A 23,474-nucleotide genomic window follows, 5' to 3' on the forward strand; every position below is an offset into this window, starting at 1 on the left:
GCATCTGTAAAAGTGACTAATTCACCTCTTTAAATATATACCAAATTGACTAAACAGGCCAGTAAATTATTAGAATTTTCCTAAGTCATACTTGACTTAACTTTGTTTACTTATACTTTTTCAGTTTATTTTGAAATCACTGGTAGTAAGAGCTTTTGTGCTTATTTTATCCAAGTGACAATTAACAACATCTTTTTAAAATAAAATGATTTTTTCTTTGTTACTTAGAAACGAGACAGAAACCTTTTATGTTTCTTTTCATAGTAATCTAGGAAGAAAGGAAAGGATTTTGTGTTGCCAAAGTATTTATACTAGAAAAGATCATCCTCTAGTATTGTTGATGACCCAAATAAACAAGGCTAAAATGACCATTGTGTATCTAATCTTAATAATGGCCCATTTATCTCCTGACACAAATAAGGCTCCATCTGGTACACATACAAATGACAAACAAAGCAAATCCATTCATTTGCTAGTTATAAAAGAAACAAAATTAAGTGTGTTATTCAAAATCTATAAATCAATTGACACTCATTTAATATATTTCATAACCATATAATAAACAATTCTTAGCCACTAACTTTCTCCCTTCCCTGGCACTCCTGGGTGCACATTTTTTAGTTTAATCTCTTAAAGCCATGTCTGCATTATGAAAATTATCCATTGTGGACAATGACTGAAGCTGAACACTGACTGTAAGAGTAGCCAAAGGAAAACGATATTATAACCACCTTCTTAGAGGAACTGAGTATCAGTATTGTTAACGGACATCCCAGAATGGCAAAGCACAGAGCTTGAACCAAGCTTTCTTAGCCCCTTTAGACATTTGCATGTGGGGTCACAGACCCAAGATAGGAAATATAGGGTTACCATATTTAACAAATAAAAAAAGAGGACCCTCCACTGGGCCCTGGCCCCGCCCATTTCCCACCCCAGCCCCACCCCAACTCCGCCCCCTCCTCCCTCCCACTCCCAACCACGCGAAAAGGGCTGCCCGAGCGCTACCGGCTTCACGATTTGCCGGGCAGCCCCCAGACCCTGCGCCCCCGGCCGGCACTTCCCCAGCGCAGCTGGAGCCCGGGAAGGGAAGCGCCCAGCGGGGGGCGCAGGGTCTGGAGGCTGCCCAGCAAACCGTGAGGCCGGTAGCGCTTGGGCTTCGGGCAGCCCCTATGCCTCCGGACCCTGCGCCCCCCGCTGGGCGCTTCCCCTCCCGGGCTCCGGCGGCGCAGGGTCCGGAGGCATGGGGGCTGCCCAAAGCCCATAGCGCTCGGCTCTTAAACAGAGCCGAAGAGTCAGGGGAGGAGCAGAGCCCCCGCGGCCGGAGGCTCTGCTCCTCCCCTGACTCTTCGGCTCTGTTTAAGAGCCGAGCTGCCCGAGCGCTACCGGCTTCGGGCAGCCCCCATGCCTCCGGACCCTGTGCTGCCGGAGCCCGGGAGGGGAAGTGCCCGGCCGGCAGCTGGGGTCCGGAGGCAAGGGAGCTGCCTGAAGCCCATAGCGCTCGGGCAGCTCGGCTCTTAAACAGAGCCGAAGAGTCAGGGGAGGAGCAGAGCAGCCGCGGGAGGGGAAGTGCCCGGCCGGCATTTTCCCGGACATGTTCGGCTTTTTGACAATTCCCCCCGGACGGGGGTTTGCTTGCCGAAAAGCCGGACATGTCCGGGAAAAAACGGACGTATGGTAACCCTAAGGAAATACTTATGAGAAAGAATAATCTGGGAGAGAACCAACACTGGGGAAGGAAAGCAGCCCAGGAGGGCTAAACACCAGGCAATGCTTGCAAAGGCAAAGGAACAAAAAAAAAAAACAAATAATGAAAAACAAAGAAAAAATGATAAAGAAGTCCTTACTAACCCCTTCCTCTCCATATATAAGCATGCAGGGGGGAAAAGGAGGGAAAACAACAAGACAAAAATTGAGGCCACTAAGCGTGCTGCCAATATCACTACACTTTCAGTAATAAGAAGGAATGAGAGAACGACTTGAGCTATCTCCCCTCCACCCCCTTTTATAAACTCGGAACCCTGAATGGGGGAAGAAGGCTAAGTAGGCTAGCACATCCTGCTTTCTAAAAGATTTCAATCTTGCTTGGTCCCAGGATATGATTATCAATTTATGAACAATTTCCAAAAGGAGGTCAACTGGCAGTGAGCTCTTTTTGTAAAATAATATCTGCTATACACTGATACAAACATACATTTTAAAAAAGGATTTCTTCCAAGGTGGTTTAGGCCTAAAATATTCCCCACTACAAAATACTAACTCCTGAAACAAACTGTTTGAAATGAAGAGTCCATGTTTTCAAAACAGATCATCTGGAGGGAAAGGGAAGGAGGAGGCACTAGTCACCTCAGGTTATTGGCAATGGGATACAGAAACTTTCATCTTTAGACCACTGTTTCAAATACTTCACAAGATAATAACAGCCAGAAACTACCCTCCAACAGCTGCTGGTTATCTTATGTAAAGTAAATTGGTTGATAATTATCCAAAAACCACAAAAACTACCATTACAATTAACATTAACTGGCATTCTTGTATACAATCTTTCAGCATATTCACATGAAGATTTAACTACTCCACTACCTCTAAGATAGTCCCTCAAAATCAGGGTTCAAGCACACTGGCATGGTAGTTCAGGGAAATCTGCACTACTTCTGCTCATACTGTAATTGTTGTGTGGATAGAAGAAATTTCTAGTGACACTTTAGAGCAGAGGTGGGCAAATTACGGTCCATGGGCCACATCTGGCCTTCAAGACCTCCCTGAGCTCCCAGCCAGGGAGGCTACCCCCAGCCCCTCCCCTGCTGCCATGCCACCGCACGGGCAGCGCTCTGGGCGGCGGAGCACGCGCTCCTGCAGAGCAGTGTGTCTGGCTCTGGCCGGGCGGCACAGCTGCCAGACATGCTGCTCTGAGCGGCATGGTAAGGGGGCCGGGGCCAGGGGGTTGGATGGGGCAGAGGTTTGAGGGGAGGGGGGGGCAGGGGACGGGGCGGTTGGATAGGGGGTGAGGTCCCAGGGGGCAGTTAGGGGACAAGGAGCAGGGGGTGTTGGATGGGTCGGGGGTTTTGAGGGAAGCAGTCAGAGGGTGGGAAGTGGGAGGGGGCGGCAGGGGCCAGGCTGTTTGGGGAGGCACAGCCTTCCCTACCCGGCCCTCCATACAGTTTTGCAACCCCAATGTGGCCCTCGGGCCAAAAAGTTTGCCCACCCCTGCTTTAGAGGGAACCCCAACATCATATCTTACATGCACAATCATTTAAACAGATGCACATTAACATTACTGCAATATAATAAAGGAAATATAAGCTCCCTCTAACCAGGGGCCTTGACAAAGACCAAGGTCCAACAAGATTTGCCAGATACATGCCCAAAGGCCTAAACCTACTATCCAATCCAATACCAAAGATAAATTGGACCAGCAGGACTCAGCCTAGTAGTGTGATCACTGTGTTTCAATACTACTATGTGGAACTATCTATGCTCATCCAGTCCTCAATTAGCTTGCTTCTAGCAAGAGACAGTACATTTATCTATTTCCCACCCCAAAATGTACTCAGAAATGTAATCAGAAAACCAGTGAGCCTTATTACACACATCTGTCTTATAGTGAAGAGGTCAGTCCACAAAACTGCCTGTACAGATGCATTATCTGCTTTACATCTATTAAAAAATTACATTACATAGTTGGTTTCACTTTAAAAGTGGTTTTTGTACTTTTTTATTTTATAAGCTGAAAAATAAATTTCCCTGAAAATTTTATCCAGTTCAATTTAGCTAACATTTTTTAAAATTAATTTCTACTAGAAAACTATTAAAAGCACCAATAGGTTTAGAGGCATAGCTACTCTATCATTCTAGTGCTTAATTTTTAAAGGGCCACAAGAGGGAGCTCATACATGCTAAAACTGAAAAAATATATTAAAAGAGCCTCATGAAAGCTCCAGTTAGAACAGACTGAATTCTGTAACTTATACTAAATTCTACAATGTGTCATTAAAAAATTGAAATAATTTAAAAACTGAAAATGGTTAACCTTCCTGGAAGCTGCTGAATATTTAGTCAATGAGCATTTCAGCACACTTATTTACTTCTTTATCCCTTTGCTGGGTCCCAAAGGGGGGAAAAAAATGCTCTCTCCCCTCCCATAATAGCAGAGACTCTGCTCAACCATCATGCCCTATAAACTTGATCCAGAGAAACAAAAGAACCTTCAACGCAAACAGTCAGGGTGATTAAATATTTGAACAAACTACCACAGAAAGGGGTGGATTCTCCATCTCTTGATGTTTTCAAATCAAGACTGGATGCCCTTCTGAACGATATGTTTTAGTCAAACAAGCTATTGCACTTAATACAAAGGTAAGTGGGTGAAATTATGTAGCCTGTGATATACAAGAGGTCAGACTAGATAGCCAGTTTGTGTCTTATGGATAAGGCATGGAGATCACAGTATTCACAATAATAGTGAACTTGAATAAAGTCTGTGACGAGCCCACCCCACCCTCAGCCCACAGCAGCAGCTCCTGTTCCATGGCAATGGACCAAGACCCATAGGCACTGGAGATGGGAGAGTCAAAGGGACCATGTCCCCCAACTTTTTAAAACCTGGCTGGAAGGAAATGTGCTGCAGCCTGACCCAGCCAGCACCCAGGTTCTGTGGTGCATCATGCAAAGTGCTGATCAGGTTCCACTCTGCATCGGGCCGCTTGCTGACAGCCAGGCCCTCACCTGCTAGCTGTCAAAACCGTGGTGGTGCGCCTCTCAGCACAAGAGACCAACCGGACCAATCACCAGAGGGTCTCGGGCACCCCAAGATGGAGACGGGTGCATGGATGTGCCAAACCTGAATAGTGCTGCAACCACATGCTCCAGGTCACAAAATGCATGGAGTGGAGATCCTACAGCCCCACAGGACAGGAGCCACCACTATGGGTGGGCTCGCTTTCCAATCATGCCTCCTCTCTCCCCTTGGGCCTCACCTTTCAGCACACCCAGTATATAATCCCCTCTTTCCCTACTCACCCCCTCCTCCCCCCACTCCACAACAGTATTCTCTTTGGTGTCAATTCCTTTTTTATTTATTTATTTTATTACAAAATTTTCTACAAACAACAAAAGTTACTCTTTAATGGTTTTGGGTGATGAAAGCATTAATGTAATATTTCATAGTAGCAACAAGGATTAAACAATTTTTGATAAATTTGATTCAGTTTATTTAAAAGTGGGGAAAAAGTATAGCTCTTCCTTAAGAACAGCAGATGAAAACTACATTTGGAGATCTTTCTGTGACTTTTTATTTTCTTCCTTCACCTCTGCCGTGAAATTTATTGAAAATTTCTGTGCCAAAATTGTAGCCTTAGTTATCTATCTTATTTTATATCATAACGCAGATAAAAGAAAACAGATGAATACCCAATAAAAATGTGACTGTGAAGGAAAACAGCAAACTCTCAAAAACAGCCCCCTCATTTTAAAACACTGCTTTCTAAAACAAGGATACCTTCAGCATGAGCCAGGTAAAGAAGAGCATGGGTTAACTGAACGAAAGACATTTTTTCTACCTCATCTTGCATTAAAAGTTACATAATAAAATGGTTTTTTTTAGTCACATAAATTATTTGAGTTAATTAGGTTTCTCTCTTTAAATTCTAGTATGGTCAGCAATAACTACAGTGACAGCCAAACCCCACTGAAGTCATTAGGAATCTTTCCACTGACTTCAAAAAGATTTGGAACAGGGCCAGTAAAGCTGCTAAGGTAAAAGCAACTTGCTGCACTGGAACACACTGAAAGTTTTAGGGCTTGTCAACATGAACATTTAACTTGCAGCAACTGGGGTGTGAATCTACCCCGCACTAGCCTGCCATGCTCTAACTGTCCATTTGAACCCTGCTGACACACACTCCTTAGTGCACTTTGATCTACTCCTGTTTCAAAGTGGTGCCCCCCCATCAAAAGAAGGTGGACCAAGGAGTTCTAACTGAATACAAACTTTAGCACCATTTTACCAAATCAAACAGTGAAGCATGATGCACAGTCCAATGAGTAAAATGCTTGGTAAAAGAATGAACAGAATATGTGCTGTGGCCTTTTTGAAGAAGCAGCCTTGGAATGAGCAGAGAGCTGGAATCTTTTCCGACACTGAATGCTCTGCTGCTGTAAAGGAGACCATCTATGGAACCGGGAAGCAGTATAGGAGATCTTCTTTGAGACAGACAAGAGCTGGGAAAGTCCTATAGGAGTTAAGAGCGGAGGGGAACGAGATGGGGTGACTCTCTCGGTTTTAATCCTCTACAGACTCAGCCATTTCATTACTAAAAAGACCTGACCCTTCAAAGAGGAGGTCTTCAATTATTCTCTGTGATTCCAGAGCAAGGACAGTGATCCGAGCCAAGAATATCGCCTCATAACTATGCTAGTGGCCACAGCGCTAGCCATATCTGAGGTATCATATGATAGTCTCAATTAATATCTAACGTTCTACTCTCACTGACAAAAATTTTTACAGCTTCCCTCTGTTCCTCCAGTAAGGAGTCCAAAATAGGGTTTAGTGAAGCCCCAAACTGCATAGGTGTATCAGGACATGCAGTTTGCCACACAGAAACCCAATAAAGAGGAAGAATCAACTTTTCTCCTAAAACCATCCAGTCTGCGACCTTCACTATCTAAACCCTAGTCTACACTACAAACTTATGTCAGTAGGACTACGTTGGTCAGGGGTGTTGAAAATCCGCACCCCTGAACGACGCAGTTATACCAACATAACTCCCAGTACAGACAGTGCTATGTAGAGGGGAGGGCTTCTCCCATCAACATAGCTACCACCTCTCGGTGAGGTGGAGTACCTACATCGATGGGAGAAGCTCTCCCATTGGCGTAGGTAGCATCTTCACTAAGCACTACAGCTGCTAAACCACTGTAAGTGTAGGCAAGCCCTATGGGAAAAGAAAGGGATACCTTGCTGCTCTAGCCAATTTCCTGGTCTGCAAAGAACACTACAGAATCTGCTGAATGACGTTGTAACAAAAATCAGTGGCACTACAGGTTTACTTGGTACATCTGATTAACCCGCTTCTTCTTCTGATGTAGAAGGTGTCTCTGGTGCCAGAAAGGAGATCAGTGAAGATGACATCACTGGTGCCAAAGTCAGTGCCACAGCGATCAGATCTGGCCACAGTGAGCAGATCATCACTGATTCCTATAATAAATTGAAGGTCTTATACCATGGAAATAAGGAGTACACAGGTTGCTCATCCATCTCCTGAAGGCAAAGATGGAGTAATCTGGAAGAGTATAGATCTTAGACCAAAATATAAGAAAAGCAATACTACTGACAGAAAAAACATCCACCTCGAAATGTAAAAACAAGATAGGGGTAGAATTTGAGAGAATTAAAAGTCTCCTACAAAATTATTTTGAACGATTTGAAATTTGGCCTTTAAATCAATCTTCTGCAATATTATTTTAGCATTAAAAATTCTTAGCGCTGGAGCAACTGTTCCCACCATATGAGAGGGTAAAACAGAGCACCCTTTGAGCAGAGCTAAGGACCTTTTGTTTTGAGTCTTTATGATAAGGGAACCAACAGCCCAAATGATGAAACTTTCTTCCTAAATAAGTAAAAACAGAGACTTGTTTTACAAGGTAACCATGATAGGCAGGGATGGTGTCCCCAACCTCTGGTTTGCCAGGAGCTGGGAATGGGTGATAGGGGATGGATCACTTGATGATTACCTATTCTGTTCATTCCCTCTGAAGCACTTGACATTGGACACTGTTGGAAGACAGGATACTGGGCTAGATGGACCTTCAGTCCGACCCAGTATGGCCGTTCTTATGTGGCCTTCTATCTTCCACTCAATTTGCAGAGAGTCCTTCCCAAAAATCATGAGCTTGGTCTTATTATAACTGAGAACCAGGTCTTAAAAATTACAGTAAAAAGAAAAACAAGCTATATTTATATACAAATTCTTTTACTGGTATAGCTTAGTTCCCCATGGGAAAGGGAATACGCTATACTGGTACAAGACACCTGTATATCATAGAACTGTGTCCAAACTAAAGATGGTACTAGTATAATTATTTTGGTTAAAAAGAAAAATTGTACCCCTAACTGAAAGAATTATATGGGTACAAAAGAGGTGTTTAGCTCAGGTCTAGCAGAAAATTACTAAAAAAAAACAAAACACACCACCAAGAAACATTCTTTGGGCCTTTGAGGCAAAAAATGGTCACAAACTGTTTTCCTTTGCAAGTCACCTTTAAGATTTTTCTGGAGTGAACCTTCATGGAATATCAGCAATTGATTTTTCCTGTAACCCACCATCATTTGGCTACATATAATGCTTACCAGTATATGTAGAATCTCAGAAATGTAGGATTGAAAGGGAACTCAATAAGTTATCTAGTTCAGCCCCCGAGGCAAAACCAAGTATACCTAGACCATCCCTGACTGGTGTTTGTCTAACCTGTTCTTAAAAAACTCCAACGATGGGATTCCACAATCTCCCTTGAAATCTTATTCCAGTGCTTAACTATACACATAGTTTGCAAGTATTTCCTAATAGCCAACCTAAATCTCCCTTGCTGCAGATTGAGCTGTTTACTTCCTGTCCTATGTCCAGTGGACCTGCAGAAGAATTGATCTGCATAGCATCCCTTAACATATTTGAAGGTATCATCAGGTCCCCATTCAATCTTCTGTTCTTAGGTTTAAACATGGCCAATTTTTTTAACACTTCCTGTAGATTGGGTTATCTAAAGCTTTTAACATTTTTGTAGCTCTCCTCTGGACTCTCTAATTTATCCACATCTTTATAAAGTGTGGCACCCAGAACTGGACATGATACTCCAGCTGAGGCCTCACCAGCACCGAGCAGAGCAGGACAATTACCTCCTTTGTCTTACATATGACACTTCTGTTAATACACTCCAGAATGACATTAGCCTTTTTCTCAATTGTATCACATTGTTGACTCATATTCAATTTGTGATCCACTATAACCCCCTTAACCTTTACAGCAGTACTACCATCTAGCCAGTTATTTCCCATTTTGTAGCTGCGCATTTGATTTTTTTCTTCCTAAGCAAAGGACTTTGCACTTGTCTATTGAATTTCATCTTGTTGATTTCAGACCAATTCTCCAATTTGTCAAGGTTGTTGTGAATTCAAATCATATCCTCCAAAGTGCTTGCAATCCATCCCAGCTTGGTATCATCTGAAAATGTTATAAGCATATTTTCCATTGCCTTATCCAAGTCATTAATGAAAATACTGAATAGTAACAGGTTCAGGTAGCACACTAAATACGCCCTCCCAGTTTGATAGTGAACCATTGATAACCAGTCAGTTTCAACCTGCTGCTGATTGATAAGGCTATGAACAGCACCAGAGGCAAGCACCGGAGCTATTCACTTAGGAAGGGGACACAACAACGGAGTCTAGGCGGTGAAAAGTAGTGATAAAAGTAGAACAGCAAACAGACACATATGGAATACTAGCCAGGAGGCTTTGGGATGGGATGAGAGAAAAACAAGAGAGCGAAGAAATTCTGCTTCTCGCTTGCAGCAGCCAGAGGGGTTGGAGAGAGGGCAGGTTTTATAATTATCAGACACCGGCTACCTAGATGCAGACACAAAAGATGGAACACCAATCAGGATGTAGGGGGCAGCACTCTGGTAAGATTCCCAGCATCCTCATACTTCCCAGAAGCTAAGGCAAGCGGAAAAGGGAACTGACTTCTCACCTGGATAGTACGGCTCACTCATTTTATCTATCTTTGGCTACTACAGTTGCATCCTCTATTAGGTACCTGGTAAAACTTCCAAGATCAACATGTGAGAAGATAAATAAGACACAAAGATTGAGGAGATAAGTTAGAAAAGAACAGCAGTGCTCTCTCTACCATATAACAATTATTCGTATACGTACAGAATTCATTTTCTGGGAATCTACAGTAAATTCTATTAAATCAGTTTAGAAGAGACATTTGAGGTTGTCCACTTCCAGTCTATGAGCAACAAAGCTTTAAAAATAAAATAGCTTAAGAGTCTAAAGCCCCAGTCCAGCAAAGTACTTTGGGACTACTGAAGTACTTAAAGTTATACAGGGGCTTCACAATACACAACAGTCACAATACACAACAGCTTATATTTTAAGACAACCAGAGTTCAAACTTCTGCAGTGTTCTAATCTGTTCTATAAACTCTGGCCTTAGCAAAAGTGAATGAAGAATTAACATTACAAATATTGTTTTGTAAAAGGTATACATATTCATCTACTATGTGTTTATCTATACATGTAGCTAATGATTGTGAACCATAAATTAAACATCTGTTCACATTTTAAAGAGGTCACCAATTTGGAGGCAATTACTCTCCCCAGAACAGAAGATGAGTGCAAGTTCTGCGATAGCTGGGGGAAGGCAATGGTATCCTCCTTCCCCTCAGGTCTTGGAACCACTTTGTGACCAATGCAACAGCAACTGCTGTTTCTAGTGCAACCCTCTCTATGAGGGTTGCAGGGGATGGCTGATGGATCTGCAACTACATGGAAAATGCAAATTTTCAGCGTGATCAATGGGAGCTACTCATACAGTCCCTGCCTCTTGACAGACAAATGAAGAATTCCCATTAGCCTATTTTTCAGAGAAAAACAAAACGCCATCCAGATTTTCAATGGGTTGGACATTAGTTAATAATGGGGCATAGAACCTTTCGCCCCCAGGCCACAGATTTAAATCCTCCATAGTTCAATAGTGCCTAAAAGACACTTTTGTCCATAGCTGTTTGGTGGCCTATGTGAAGTTAGCCTAGATCCCAGTGGACAGGTACATACAATCACATAACACAAACCACAATTGGCCACTGTTGCCAGTTTAAGCAGAGTGCCAATTAATGAACAGGCTTAGAAAACAAACTATGTTCTCATTGTACATAAATGGTCTTCTCCCCCATCCCTCCAGATCATGATTGACCATATTGGCTGCATGGTGATAAAAAGCCTCCACACCATTTCTATTAAGAATAACTTTTTTTTTCTTTTTTTTCTTTTTTTTCCAAAAAGAGGGATATAAACTCTCATGCTTCAGGGCAAAAGCCAATCCCTGGGAGGGCTTAGAAAGAAACTTTACCTCTGGGCAGGTTATTTCATAATTACCCACTAAAAGGTTTCTTGCCTGTTGTTCTGGTATCGGCCAGTGTCAAAGACAGGATACTGGACTAGTCTAGTCTGGTCTGATTAGATACAGCAATACATATCTTCCTAACAGAGGACTTCATTTACCAGTGCTCTTAATCTGGCACTTTTCAAAAGCACTACATTCACTTAAGTTAGATATCTGCACTCTAACATTGTTTGCCTAAGGTCAGCAAGCAATCATTCTTTTTGCTGTAGTATAATCTAGTGACCAGATAGAATATAAAATTTATTCCCCCTTGATAATGGACAGCTGTTCTATGCAAGTCTTTCCCTTTACTCCTTTCCCCACGCATTCTAGTAACCCTTCTATGTAATTTTGGTTTGGGGTGTTTATTATAAATTAAGTTATATTGTTATTGTTGTACAGTATCCCATGTGCCTCAATGGGCAAGGGGAGGGCACTGTATAAATTACCTTTGACAAAAACTAAGAAAAACTAAAATGCAGGTTGAACAACAACTTCACCATCCAAATCAGTGCCAATGGCCCTGTAGACTTATAGACTACCGATTTATTCACCCCAGCAAAGGAGGCCATTATATTGTTTGTAATACCAAAGTCTCAGAAGACTCATGCTTAATTACAATCAATTAAATATTAAAACTATACCTTGGACCCAACCCTATCCCACTGAATTTAGCAGCATAACTCCTAGGACCAGATCCTCAAAGGTATATTGGCTCCTAGTTTCCACTGAAATCAGGAACAGGCCACATAGCTCAGTGGACTGTGTTGAACTACAGAATCGTATTATTTTGGTTGCAATTTGGCCCAGGGTGCACACTGCTATTTCCAGCAGCATGTCACTCCTGACATAAACTTCCAAGTTTCAAGCATCTTACCAGGACTCAGAATTCAGTAAGCTGGTTAGAAACATATCCTGTATAAGTATTGACACCACAAGGTAGAACTAAATGGATCTAGTGCTGTGAGACATGTCACCGTTTAGGTGAGAAGTTAAAACAGAAGACCTTCTTCTGGTAAAGTACAAGATGGAAATTTAAGATCCCAGAATATTTTTCCAAAGAAACTGGGGATAATCCCAGTGTCCGTTTTCCTTCTGTCTCAGTGAGACATACAGGTTGTTAACGTTTTAGTTCACAATTTTATATCTTAATTCATTACCTTTAGCAGTAAATATTATTCTAGGTTTAATTTTAAACATTCTTTTCACTAAAACTGGAATAGAATTGAAACAACAGGAAGAAGAAACTAAATTGCTTTGAAAATATAAAGATTTCGGATCCCAAACAGTTTTACAAGGTAACAGAATTACAGGCAGCACTGGTAGCAATGCCTATAGTTAAGGTTACCTACATTTTCCATAATTGTTTATAACTGCCCAACTTAAATTGTCTGGGCAGAAATTTTATATGCTGGGCATCTGCCTCAGACTAGATTTTTTGAAAGTTTCAGCAAAAATGGTGCAGTCTTTTCAGACAATTATGTTAGCAGAAAAATTGTAAACGTTTTGCTCGTTTACAAAATTCTTAACATCATTTAGCTGAGAAACCTAAGTGCCTCCCTGCTTTAGAATGAGGACTTAAAATTTGGGGGAGAGGGTCCTCCTTTATCCACCAAAACACATAGCTGCTTTTTGACATCCCCCTAAAAATCTGCCCAAATTTGGCCAATTTATAAGCGCTGAAAAACTGCATTTTGCACATGCTCAATAGAGGCTCATTTGTTTGGCAGCTAAATTCTCTGAAAATTCACAGTTTCTGTGTGCAGTAAGCATGCTCCATTCCCTTGCAGCTCCTACATGCCAGCTGACACATATCACTCCTGGAGAATGATTATGCATACTCCATTCAGAGGCTTGCAGGGACTGAGCAGGACATTCCCTGCAATTTCTCTTCCTGGCTGCCAGAGACTGCTGTGGTGCTAGACATAGTAACCAAGAGCAGGGAGACAGTCTCTCCTGAACTCTCAATATTTCTCCTGCTGGCACCATGGTAGTGAGGAGGAGGAGGAAGTAGCCTGACTGGAATGCAAAAGGATGAGGAGCAGAGGGAAAGACAAGGACAGGCTGGGAGCTATAGGAGCCAGAGTGGGGGAGAAGGGAAAAGAGGCAGAAGGGTCTGAAACAACTAGAGCACACTCCCTCCAGAACCTGCAATTGAACCCAGGATTCTTGAGTCTCAGTGTTCTCGTGCTCCCTCCTAGGAAACAACTGTGAAATACACTGACAGTGTCTTTCTTACCCCCCACTCCAACATACATAGTCCATACAGAAATAGCAGCCTATTACTACCACCAGTTACTCAGTTAGCTGAAGTGGTAAAGGTCTGTATTGCAGATTTAAAGGCCCCAACCATGCTAATGACCCAGGTTGGAGGGTCAATATGATACACTTTAGTTTTCCAGTTTACTTTTTATTAAAAACATAAGAAAGAGCAAAAACGCAAGCATTCAAAAGTTAGAAAATGCCAGAATTAAGATTGCTTGAGTAACTTTAATTCAGCCGCTGTATTGTGTATGCACTATGATACAGTCTTTAATTACATGATCACACCCTATATTTCCCACAGGATCCAAATTAAGTGATGTATTGAAACAATCCATATATGTGTCATATTGGTCACTGCCAAATTGTGTTACTCTCGGTGACAAAAAAAGTATGATTTTTTTACAGGTTGACTGTGACCACATTTCTTTTATTAAAATATATCAAAGCAATATAGGTCAAAAGAGATCTAATACAGTAAATTTCTATTTTGCCTGAAAACCATATTTTCAATAAGAGTTAAGGCTGCAGGCTAAATTTTCAAAGCTAGACAAGAGGATCAATACACATAAATTCTTTTATTAATTGTAATATTATTTATATATAACATGGACTTCTACACTTAACGACCCCATGCAATAATTGGACTTTGGCCTATATTTTCAAAGTAACAGTCAACTGCTGTAAAAGGGGAATAACTTGTGTTTCCCCCCCCCCATACTGTTTAATTATATGACTCCAAACAGAGAGAGATACTTCAGCAGTAACATGATTTTTGCACTTTGTTTGCCATGCATTTTAAAGAGGTAACTTGGATCTCCAATATAAGCCATGCAGGACTACTATTCTAGACTATCAGCCTTAGTGCATGTATAATAGTTAATTGTACAAAATACACAATTCATGCTCATATGTTTAAGAATAGACAAACCTGAACGGCTTAGGTCTTAGTGGAAACAGACTTTTTACCTAAAATTTTTCTTGCCAGCCTTTAATTCAATCTTTTATTAGTCATTTAAAAAGATAACATTAATTTCAGGAGTTTAGCTAAAATTTGAGTGTATTTTGTAGTTCCACATTCTAATTCATACACCAGCGTTATTAATTAAAATATGCTTGTTTTTTGTCAGTCACCTTCGAATTAAAAATGAATGAAAATTCTCCTAAATTATTAAAATTCAGATAAAATGCAACACTTACTGAGGCAAATCCAATTATTCAGAGATAAACTTATATTGCAATTTGATCAGAACAATAGGTCAATATTTCAATTTATTCTCAAAGTGAAATGAACAAACATTTTACAGGAGAGCATTATATATGCATAAATGTGGTGCATTAACCTCTAAACGGAAATGTGAAAAGGACTCCGAATTTCATCCTGTGAAGACACAAGGCAGCAAACTTTGTCTGTAGTTGCATTAACCAATTACGCATATACTTTTCAACTGAACATTTTCCCTTATCATGCTCACTAGCTGTCACAAGAAACAAATGGAAATATGTGAAAGGGTAACTGATGATTAACATTATATTTAGCAAGGTGAGAATGGGCCTTATTCCATTTGATAGAAAGTGTTGCCAACTTCTTCTCACATGGGCCTCTCACATGTCTACTTCCAAAAAGGGCATTCTGTTGGTGATCACAAGCACTTTGCAAGAAAAAGTGTCCACCTCAGATAGGAATATTCTACAATGACTTCAGATCAAGATACCAGATTATTGGTCCACACTGAGCTATAGCCAACGTGTTAGAACCCTGAATTAGACAAAGGTAGTCCCCAAGGCAAAGCAAGGGGACACTGAACCCTAAAAAGACTAACCATGAGGAAAGAAAGGAAGGACATTCTCCTGCACCAACACCACCTCCTGAAGTTGTATTCTGCTCTCTTTCTTGAACCAGACATCCAGAGAAGGTGGAGTGAAAATCTCTGACCATCAGCTAAGCCAAGCCTAAAGTCTACAACTAAGAGACAGAGGAGATCAACCATCGCCCCACACAAAACAAGCTCAAATAATTTGCAACGTTAGAACTAGTGCTCAACTAAGGCTAGGTCTACACTACCCGCCTGAATCGGCGGGTAGAAATCGACCTCTCGGGGATCGATTCCCAACGATCCCCGAATCGACGCTCTTACTCCACCAGCGGAGGTGGGAGTAAGCGCCGTCGACAGGAAGCCGCAGAGGTCGATTTTGCCGCCGTCCTCACAGCGGGGTAAGTCGGCTGCGATACGTCGAATTCAGCTACGCTATTCACGTAGCTGAATTTGCGCATCTTAAACCGACTCCCCCCTGTAGTGTAGATGTAGCCTAAGACTAATGATGTGATATAAGAACATAAGAATGGCCTTACAGGGTCAGACCAAAGGTCCATCTAGCCCAGTATCCTGTCTTTCGACAGTGGCCAATGCCAGGTGCCCCAGAGGGAATGAACAGAACGGGTAATCATCAAATGATCCATCCTGTCGCCCATTCCCAGCTTCTGGCAAACAAAGGCTAGGGACACCATCCCTGCCCATCTTGGCTAATAGCCATTGATGGACCTATCTTCCATGAATTTATCTAGCTCCCTTTTGAACCCCGTTATAGTCTTGACCTTCACAACATCCTCTGGCAAGGAGTTCCACAGGTTGACTGTGTGTTATGTGAAAAAATATTTTCTTGTGTTTGTTTTAAACTTCTTGCCTATTAATTTCATTTGGTGGCCCCCTAGTTCTTGTGTTATGAGGAGGAAATAACATTTCCTTATTTATAGACCTCTATCAGATCCCCCCTTAGTCGCCTCTTTTCCAAGCTGAAAAGTCCCAGTCTTATTAATCTCTCCTCATACAGCAGCCGTTCCATACCCCTAATCATTTTAGTTGCCCTTTTCTAATTCCAATAGATCTTTTTTGAGATGGGGCAACCACATCCACACACAGTATTCAAGATGTGGGCGTACCATGGATTTATATAGAGGCAATATGATATTTTCTGTCTTATTATCTATCCCTTTTTTAATGATTCCCAACATTCTGTTCACTTTTTTGACTGCTGCTGCACATTGAGTGGATGTTTTCAGAGAACTATCCACAATGACTCCAAGATCTCTTTCTTGAGTGGTAACAGCTAATTTAGACCCCATCATTTTATATGTATAGCTGGGATTATGTTTTCCAACGTGCATTACTTTGCATTTATCACCACTGAATTTTACCTGCAATTTTGTTGCCCAGTCACCCAGTTTTGAGAGATCCTTTTGTAGCTCTTCGCAGTTTGCTTGGGACTTAACTATCTTGAGTAGTTTTGTATCATCTGCAAATTTTGCCACCTCATTGTTTATCACTTCTTCCAGATCATTTATGAATATCTTAAATAGGACTGGGCCCAGTACATACCCCTGGGTAGAGGTAGAGCCTCTGAGAGTATATTTACACTATACCGGCTTAGTTACTTAACCGTAGCTGCGCCGCCATAATCCCATAGCATAGATGCAGTCTACATTGACAGAAGCAGTTTTTCGTATCGGAGCAGGAACATCACCTCCTTGAACAATGTGTTGATGGAAGCATTCTTCCATTGACATAGCTACCCCCACACTGAGGTTAGGCCGGCATAGCTACATCAGTCAGGGGTGTAGACCAGGCCCAAGAAGACGACAATATGAGAGTGCTTATTTGGCAAATTCAGAGACATCTGAATTCGCCAATATTCCACTGGAGCACATGGACTCGTATTTTAATTATTTGATTCAAATCCTATTTCCACTACATAGTACAACTATTTCTGTATCTGTACTGCCATGGAAAAAAGGCAAAGCCAGGAATCATATGAAAGGGCGGGCCTCCAATAAATATGCAGACCCTGTCCCCTCTAACATATGCAGGGTTTTGCCACAGATGTCAGGGCATCCACAGGCTGCTGTGTCATGCCATCCGACTACTTCATGGCATGGCGAAGCTTGCCTCGCCCCCAACAGGACAAAGGCCCAATCCAGCAAAAATGTATACATATGCTTAAATTTACACTCCGAGTATTCCCATCAATGGGACTATTCAGTGTGTAAATTTAAGCATGTGGAAATCTTTGCAGGATTGGGACTTAAATGAAAACTTTATGACTTGAAATTAAGAACATTTCCTGGTCCCTTCAGAGAAACAATGTAAGGGAAAATTCAACCCAACTAACACACTTATAGCTAATTATAAACTAATGGATTCAAATATGAAAGTGATCACATCTGAGAAAAATACCTTTAAAATTCAGGATTTCTCCAAACCCTTAATAGTAGTGGCCTCACCACTCATTCCCTTAACTAAAAGCTTCTGTAACTCATACAAAAATAGTACCAAAAAGAAGCATTGTTAGCAGCACATAACATGTTCGTATATACAGTATGAGCTGAAACAGCTTTAAAAACCTATAGAAAAATATGTGCACCCTGGAATGACCAAATATTATATCCCTCTCTCACCATTCCTCACTTTTCTGAGCATGTTCCTGTAACAAACTAATACTCTTGGAATGCAAGTGTTTTTAGTCCACCAATTACAAAACTTGGATAACCCAGCTTAAATTGCTTATTTCCCTTTCTAAAATTTTGCCTCTTTGGGGGTACAAAAATACCATTTGGTGACTTCCACACTACTTCACTTCACAAGACTTATCAAAGAAGTCTTTGAGGAAGTGTTTAGCAGTCATTCATAATGTTCCCTAGTTGATAATTACATCTCACTCCAAATGTTTGTAAATCTGTTACTTAGTACATCAACTAATAGTTTGTCACCAAAGTTTATATCATTTTTCCACTCAAAAATCACGATAATTTGCAAACATTTTCCTGTGTTCCATTCAAGTAACCTTTGATCACACAGCGTGTTTTTTGGACCTTAATGGATGTCAAACCACCCAAACGCCAGCCCACTCTGTGCACTGCAGTGGCTTTCCTTGACAGAGAGCTGAATGGGAATTCCTTCAGAACACATCAATGTTACTTCAGCATCAATAGGGCCGCTCTGGAAAAAAATGCCAAGGGGCTGGATGTGCTGCCTCCAGCAACCACAGTAACTGCCAAGCCAAGGAATCAGAAACTGAGCCCAGGAATCCAACCCTAGCCACTAGTAACACAATAAACAGCATTAATCACATGGCTAGCAAGAGACATTGTACTTGTCCTACAAATAGCTTGTTACAGAATTCATAACCCCAAGTTTTGTAAAAATAAATACATGAATAAGTAAATAATAAAAATACATATACCGTAACACATATTTAATGAATAATATATATAAAATGTGTTTACCTTGCACCATTATTTCTAACTACTTCCACTGTTTCGCCAACAAAATATCGATCCTTGACATAAGCAAAGATTTCATCACAGATTTCATGAAGTCGTGAGCGATGGGTTAGGGTGGCCAAATACAGAACTGGAACTATGAGTGCCTCTGGAAAACTCTGGAGATTAAGTCTGGCTTTCTTTTCTGATTCCAGTGCTTCCTGATATGTGAGTCCAGGTTTACCTGTGACAGCACAGCTCCATACAAGGCTGTTACACAGAATGGTGCGTTCAAAAAAGTCACTATAATGAAGAAAAAAAGAAAAAGAGTGAATACAGTTCTACCTAACACCTACAGTTTAGTTACAGTTAATATGGCGTGACGTGTTTTCAATCAACTAAGTGAAAAACACTCTTTACACGTCTAAAATTTAAACATTGCACTGCTTCTGTTCGAGTTGTAGATTGTAGTATCGCCAGACTTAAAATTACAGACATTACAGTATATCTAGAACACATTATTATTGGCTCTCACTTCATGATGGAATACTTAAAGGGTCATTTTGCCACTTCTGTTCAACCCAATATTTCAGTGTTTGATAAATCTACTACTGTAGGGCCAAAACTTGTTCTCACTACAGTCTACATGCAGCAAAACTCCCTCTGATTTTAACTGGGCAGTGTCAGGCCCTTAGGCCCTGCAAAGAAGCGCACATACATGAGTAATTTTATATATCAGAGTAGTCCCACTGAGTTCAATGAGACTACTCATGGGTGTAAATTTAACACCACCACCCCATTTATATGCTTACAAAATCAGCATCTAAAATTGTACAAGTATAAAATAGTCTGGCAATTTTTTTTTCTTAAAATGTTTTTAATTCATTTAAGTTCCAGTTTGCTTTTCAGCAGTCAAAACTCTTAAGTGCTTTTGAGTGTTCTGGCCCATCAATGGGGAAGTTAAAAAATAACACTTCTTTTAAATAGTTTTTGTGCTTTCACTGTTTGCATTGCTCTTATAAAAGCATTAAAATATTTTTTTGCGGATTCTTCCCATACCCCTTTTCAATTTGGCAAATATTGATTTTTCTTCCCCTCTTGTGTTCCAATTAATACTGAAATTACCATGGTTATTCTTGTTTACTTCCTGTTTAGAACACCAGCATAATTTCTACAATATTGATTATTCAACAGCTGTTGCAGGGTGAGCCCATCACAATATTTTTTGATGAACCTGGCAAAAATAGTGGTTTGTTAAATTAATTTCTAGATGGAATAGTTGATTTTTTTAAAATAAATGTAGAATCAAAGCCATTTAGTAGATTATAGTTATGTTAAAATACATCACATAATGTGGATCAACTAACAGTTTGACAGTGTGCCTTTAAATACGTATTCCTTAATGCAGTGTTTCCTAAACATTTAAAAACTGAGGACCACTTCAGCCTAATGAAACCAATCATTGCTGCCTCCCCTCCCCCCTGCAACCCTATCGTGTGTTGTTATAAATTAAGACACACGACAAATTTAACATCTTCTGTGTCATTTCAGCTAATCTATTATGCCCCATCCTCAGGGTGTACACTCCATACTTTGGGATATACTGGTATACATCTTCATAATGTGATACTTTTTTTTTGCATGCTTTGATGATGAGTGAAACAGTTAACAAGGGTGACATTTAAAGTATTATCATTGTCATCTGAGTTAGCACCCAATGAAGTGAATGGGGCAGCTCACGCCTCAGAGCTATTGTTTTAGGCTCTTTACACACTCAGGCAGACATCTGTGGATCAGTTACATTTGCTTCACCTTTTCAAAGTTTGCATTGCAACCATAACAGCTAGACACAAGCACTGTGTACATGAAAGCTGAGACTCTACATGACAATTGAGAGTCTGGCTGTGTCTCCCAGCTAGTCCTCCCCATGCCTTCAAAATGGGGGCTTCCCACACATTAGGAAAGCTTCCTTAAAAGAACACCAGTTTCTCTACTTTGTGCATTTCACAGCATCTTTGGTCCCAATTCTTCAAAGACTAATGCATGCACTTAATTTTTACACTAGGAGTAGTCTTAAATGCATATAAATATTTACTAAATCTTTGCAGGACTGGAGCCTTTGGTGTATAGTTCCACTATCTCCCTGTCAATCTCCTTCCTTTGCTGAGGAAATTCTTAGAATTATCAACTGGCGATCAGAATTTTTTTTTTTCTTCAAACTACTGTATATACTCATTCATAAGCCGAATTTTTTTTTAGTAAAAAATGGAAGCACCAGAGAAGGAGGTCAGCTTATGAATGGGTATAGAGAGGGAGAGATGGGACAGAGCCCCTCCCCCCAACAGAGGGAGCAAGGAGAAGCAGCACAGCCAGCACAGCCAGCAGGGAAGAGGCGGGACCAGAGTCTCTCCGCTTCTGGACACACTGCTCTCCCCCCAGCCTCTGAAGCAGGGGGCTGGCAGGCTGCAGCCATGCCGCTCAGCCCCGCCCCCCAGAGCAGGCTGTAGCCGCACCACTCGACCCGCCGGAGCACATTGCGGCCGTGCCGCCCAGCCCAGCTAGCTGAAACATGCTGCGGCCGCGCTGCCTGGTCTGGCCTGCCGAAGCAGGCTGCAGCCGCACTGCCCAGCCTGCCGGAGCAACTCCACCCAGGCCAGAGACATCGTCCCCTGGCCCGCCGCAGAATAGGTGGGAAGGGATGGCATGGAGTGTGGGGGGTGGGTTCATGTGGGGGGTGGTCACAGGGGTTACTCCCCTGACCCCCAGCTTCTTCCCCCCCAAAACATTTCCCCACCAGTTGCTGTCCTGGCCCGTCAGGGTAAGCAGCTGGCGCACCGGGACACTTGGTTTACTTAGATTTACCTCCGTGCCTGCGAATGCTCGAGGTAAACAAACCATCTCGGCCCGCCAGCAGCTTATCCTGATGGCCCGGGAGCCAAAGTTTGCTGACCCCTGAATTATAGGGTCGGCTTATGAATGGGTCATAACATTTTTTTACTTATCCGTCTTGGGGGGCGGGGGAGGGGGTTGGCTTATAAATGAACCGGCTAATGATCGAGTATATACAGTAATTATTTTTAAAAAGTTTCAGGATATACTATTTAAAAGAGGCACTATCAGAAACTGGAGTTTTTAAAAATTTGTTCACTTGAAACATAAAAATCAAATTGACAGTGTCCCTTTCAGGGCTGCTACCTTTTTGTGAGGGAGTGGTGGGGACAGACATGTTATTTAAATCAGTGGTTCTCAAACTAGGGCCGCCGCTTGTTCAGGGAAAGCCCCTGTCGGGCCGGGCCAGTTTGTTTACCTGCCGCATCCCTCGGCCTGCGTCGTTTCCTGCAGGCCCCATTAGCCTGGAGCGGCGAACCACGGCCTGTGGGAGCCGCGATCGGCCGAACCTGCGGACGCGGCAGGTAAACAAACGGGCCCGGTCCGCCAGGGGCTTTCCCTGAACAAGCGGCAGCCCTAGTTTGAGAAGCACTGATTTAAATGACACCTTCAACTTAAAAAAAAAAAAAAACCCACACATCTCTCAAGTAAAATCTGCAAGTAAATTTGTTACAAGTGAAAGCTAAGATTACCATGAATGAAACAGATTTGAGGGGAAAATTTTTTTTTTCAGTTACTCTACAACAACACTTTGTGTATCCTGTTTCTCGGTAGTTAGTTTACTCTTTTGTTTAGTGTGGGTTTTTCCACACATCAGCATGGAGAAAGAAATCATTTGCAGAAAAAAGTAAATGTGCTTATAAAACCATCAAAATAGTCACAAAGACACAGGAGTAGGCAAAGTCCCTGAAACTACCTTTCAGCTCTCTCTCGCTTTAAAAAATTGATTACATTTAATCTTGGCAGCATCCCTTAACTTTAGGTAGCGGCTACAAACAGCACATCAGACAGATAAATTATGTCACAGACCATTAACATGTTATTGTAACATATTAATGATTTCACTGAAACTGGGTCTGATAGAACAAAAATCCAACATCATGTCAATAGATTTTTAATATTCCTGCACTCCTGCTCCATGGAGGCATCTTTGTGCCATTGCAGTTATGTAAATAGAAGCTACCAATACAGCTAAGTAGTGGTAGTTACAATATTCTGTATTAAAAGAAATAGAAAAATAAAAGGTTTGATTGAGCATACTTTATGTTGCATTTAACTTCACAAAAGCAAATACAATTAGAGTTAAAACTGCAATTGTGTCCTTATTACATCCCTTTATGTTGAAAAGCTGTGACATATGTGGCATTTTAAGATCACCAACTTTTCCAAGAACTCTGCACCTGAACATATTAGGATGAAGTTCACATGGAATGGCAGTTGAGGCCCATTAGAATGGACCCTTCAACCTACGTAAACCCCATTTGACTTCCAGGGGTACCACAGTAGCAAAAATCAAGTTGCAATCCAGAGGACTAAGTTGGAGTTCCTTTTGTTGGAAGCCTTTATGCTAAACCATGAATTTGAATGGCATGTTTGTATTTATATTTATAAATGTACAAAGTATTAGCAATGTAAATAGTTAACTTTTTATGCAAGAATAAACCCATTGACAAAATCCTGGGCAAAAGCCTTGAAAAGTAGTTCAATCCTGCTACTAAATAAGTAAAAAGGATTTATTATGAGCCAGATTCAATTAAAAAAAAAAAAAAAAGAAAAAGAAATTGCATCCAGTTTCTGCACTGAGAATCTTTGTGAAAGGCCGCAGAAGCCTGATTTAGGAGTTTCTGCAGCCTTGTGCAACGGCCAAAATGGTGTGTGTGGTTCTGATTAAATTGAACATATTCAAA

The 23,474-nt window shown here is 41.4% G+C and overlaps 1 protein-coding gene across 11 annotated transcripts in view; it reads right to left on the minus strand.

Annotated features, from left to right (window-relative positions):
• The window catches only part of BAZ1A (bromodomain adjacent to zinc finger domain 1A), a 110,438-nt gene that overhangs the window by 81,005 nt on the left and 5,959 nt on the right, over positions 1–23,474 (minus strand). For 10 of the 11 annotated variants that reach the window (XR_010600686.1, XR_010600685.1, XM_065593264.1 and 7 more), the window contains one exon: positions 18,703–18,981. Coding sequence is in view for 8 of the 11 variants with exons in the window: in XM_065593264.1 (XP_065449336.1) it covers positions 18,703–18,981 (279 nt within the window). In the remaining 3 variants the exon portion in view is untranslated. Of the gene's footprint in view, positions 1–18,702; positions 18,982–19,803; positions 20,074–23,474 lie in introns of those variants that run through there. The other variant, XM_065593265.1, reaches the window with a different exon arrangement.

Source organism: Chrysemys picta, chromosome 4, assembly GCF_011386835.1.
Source record: "Chrysemys picta bellii isolate R12L10 chromosome 4, ASM1138683v2, whole genome shotgun sequence".
Classification (NCBI taxonomy): domain Eukaryota; kingdom Metazoa; phylum Chordata; order Testudines; family Emydidae; genus Chrysemys; species Chrysemys picta.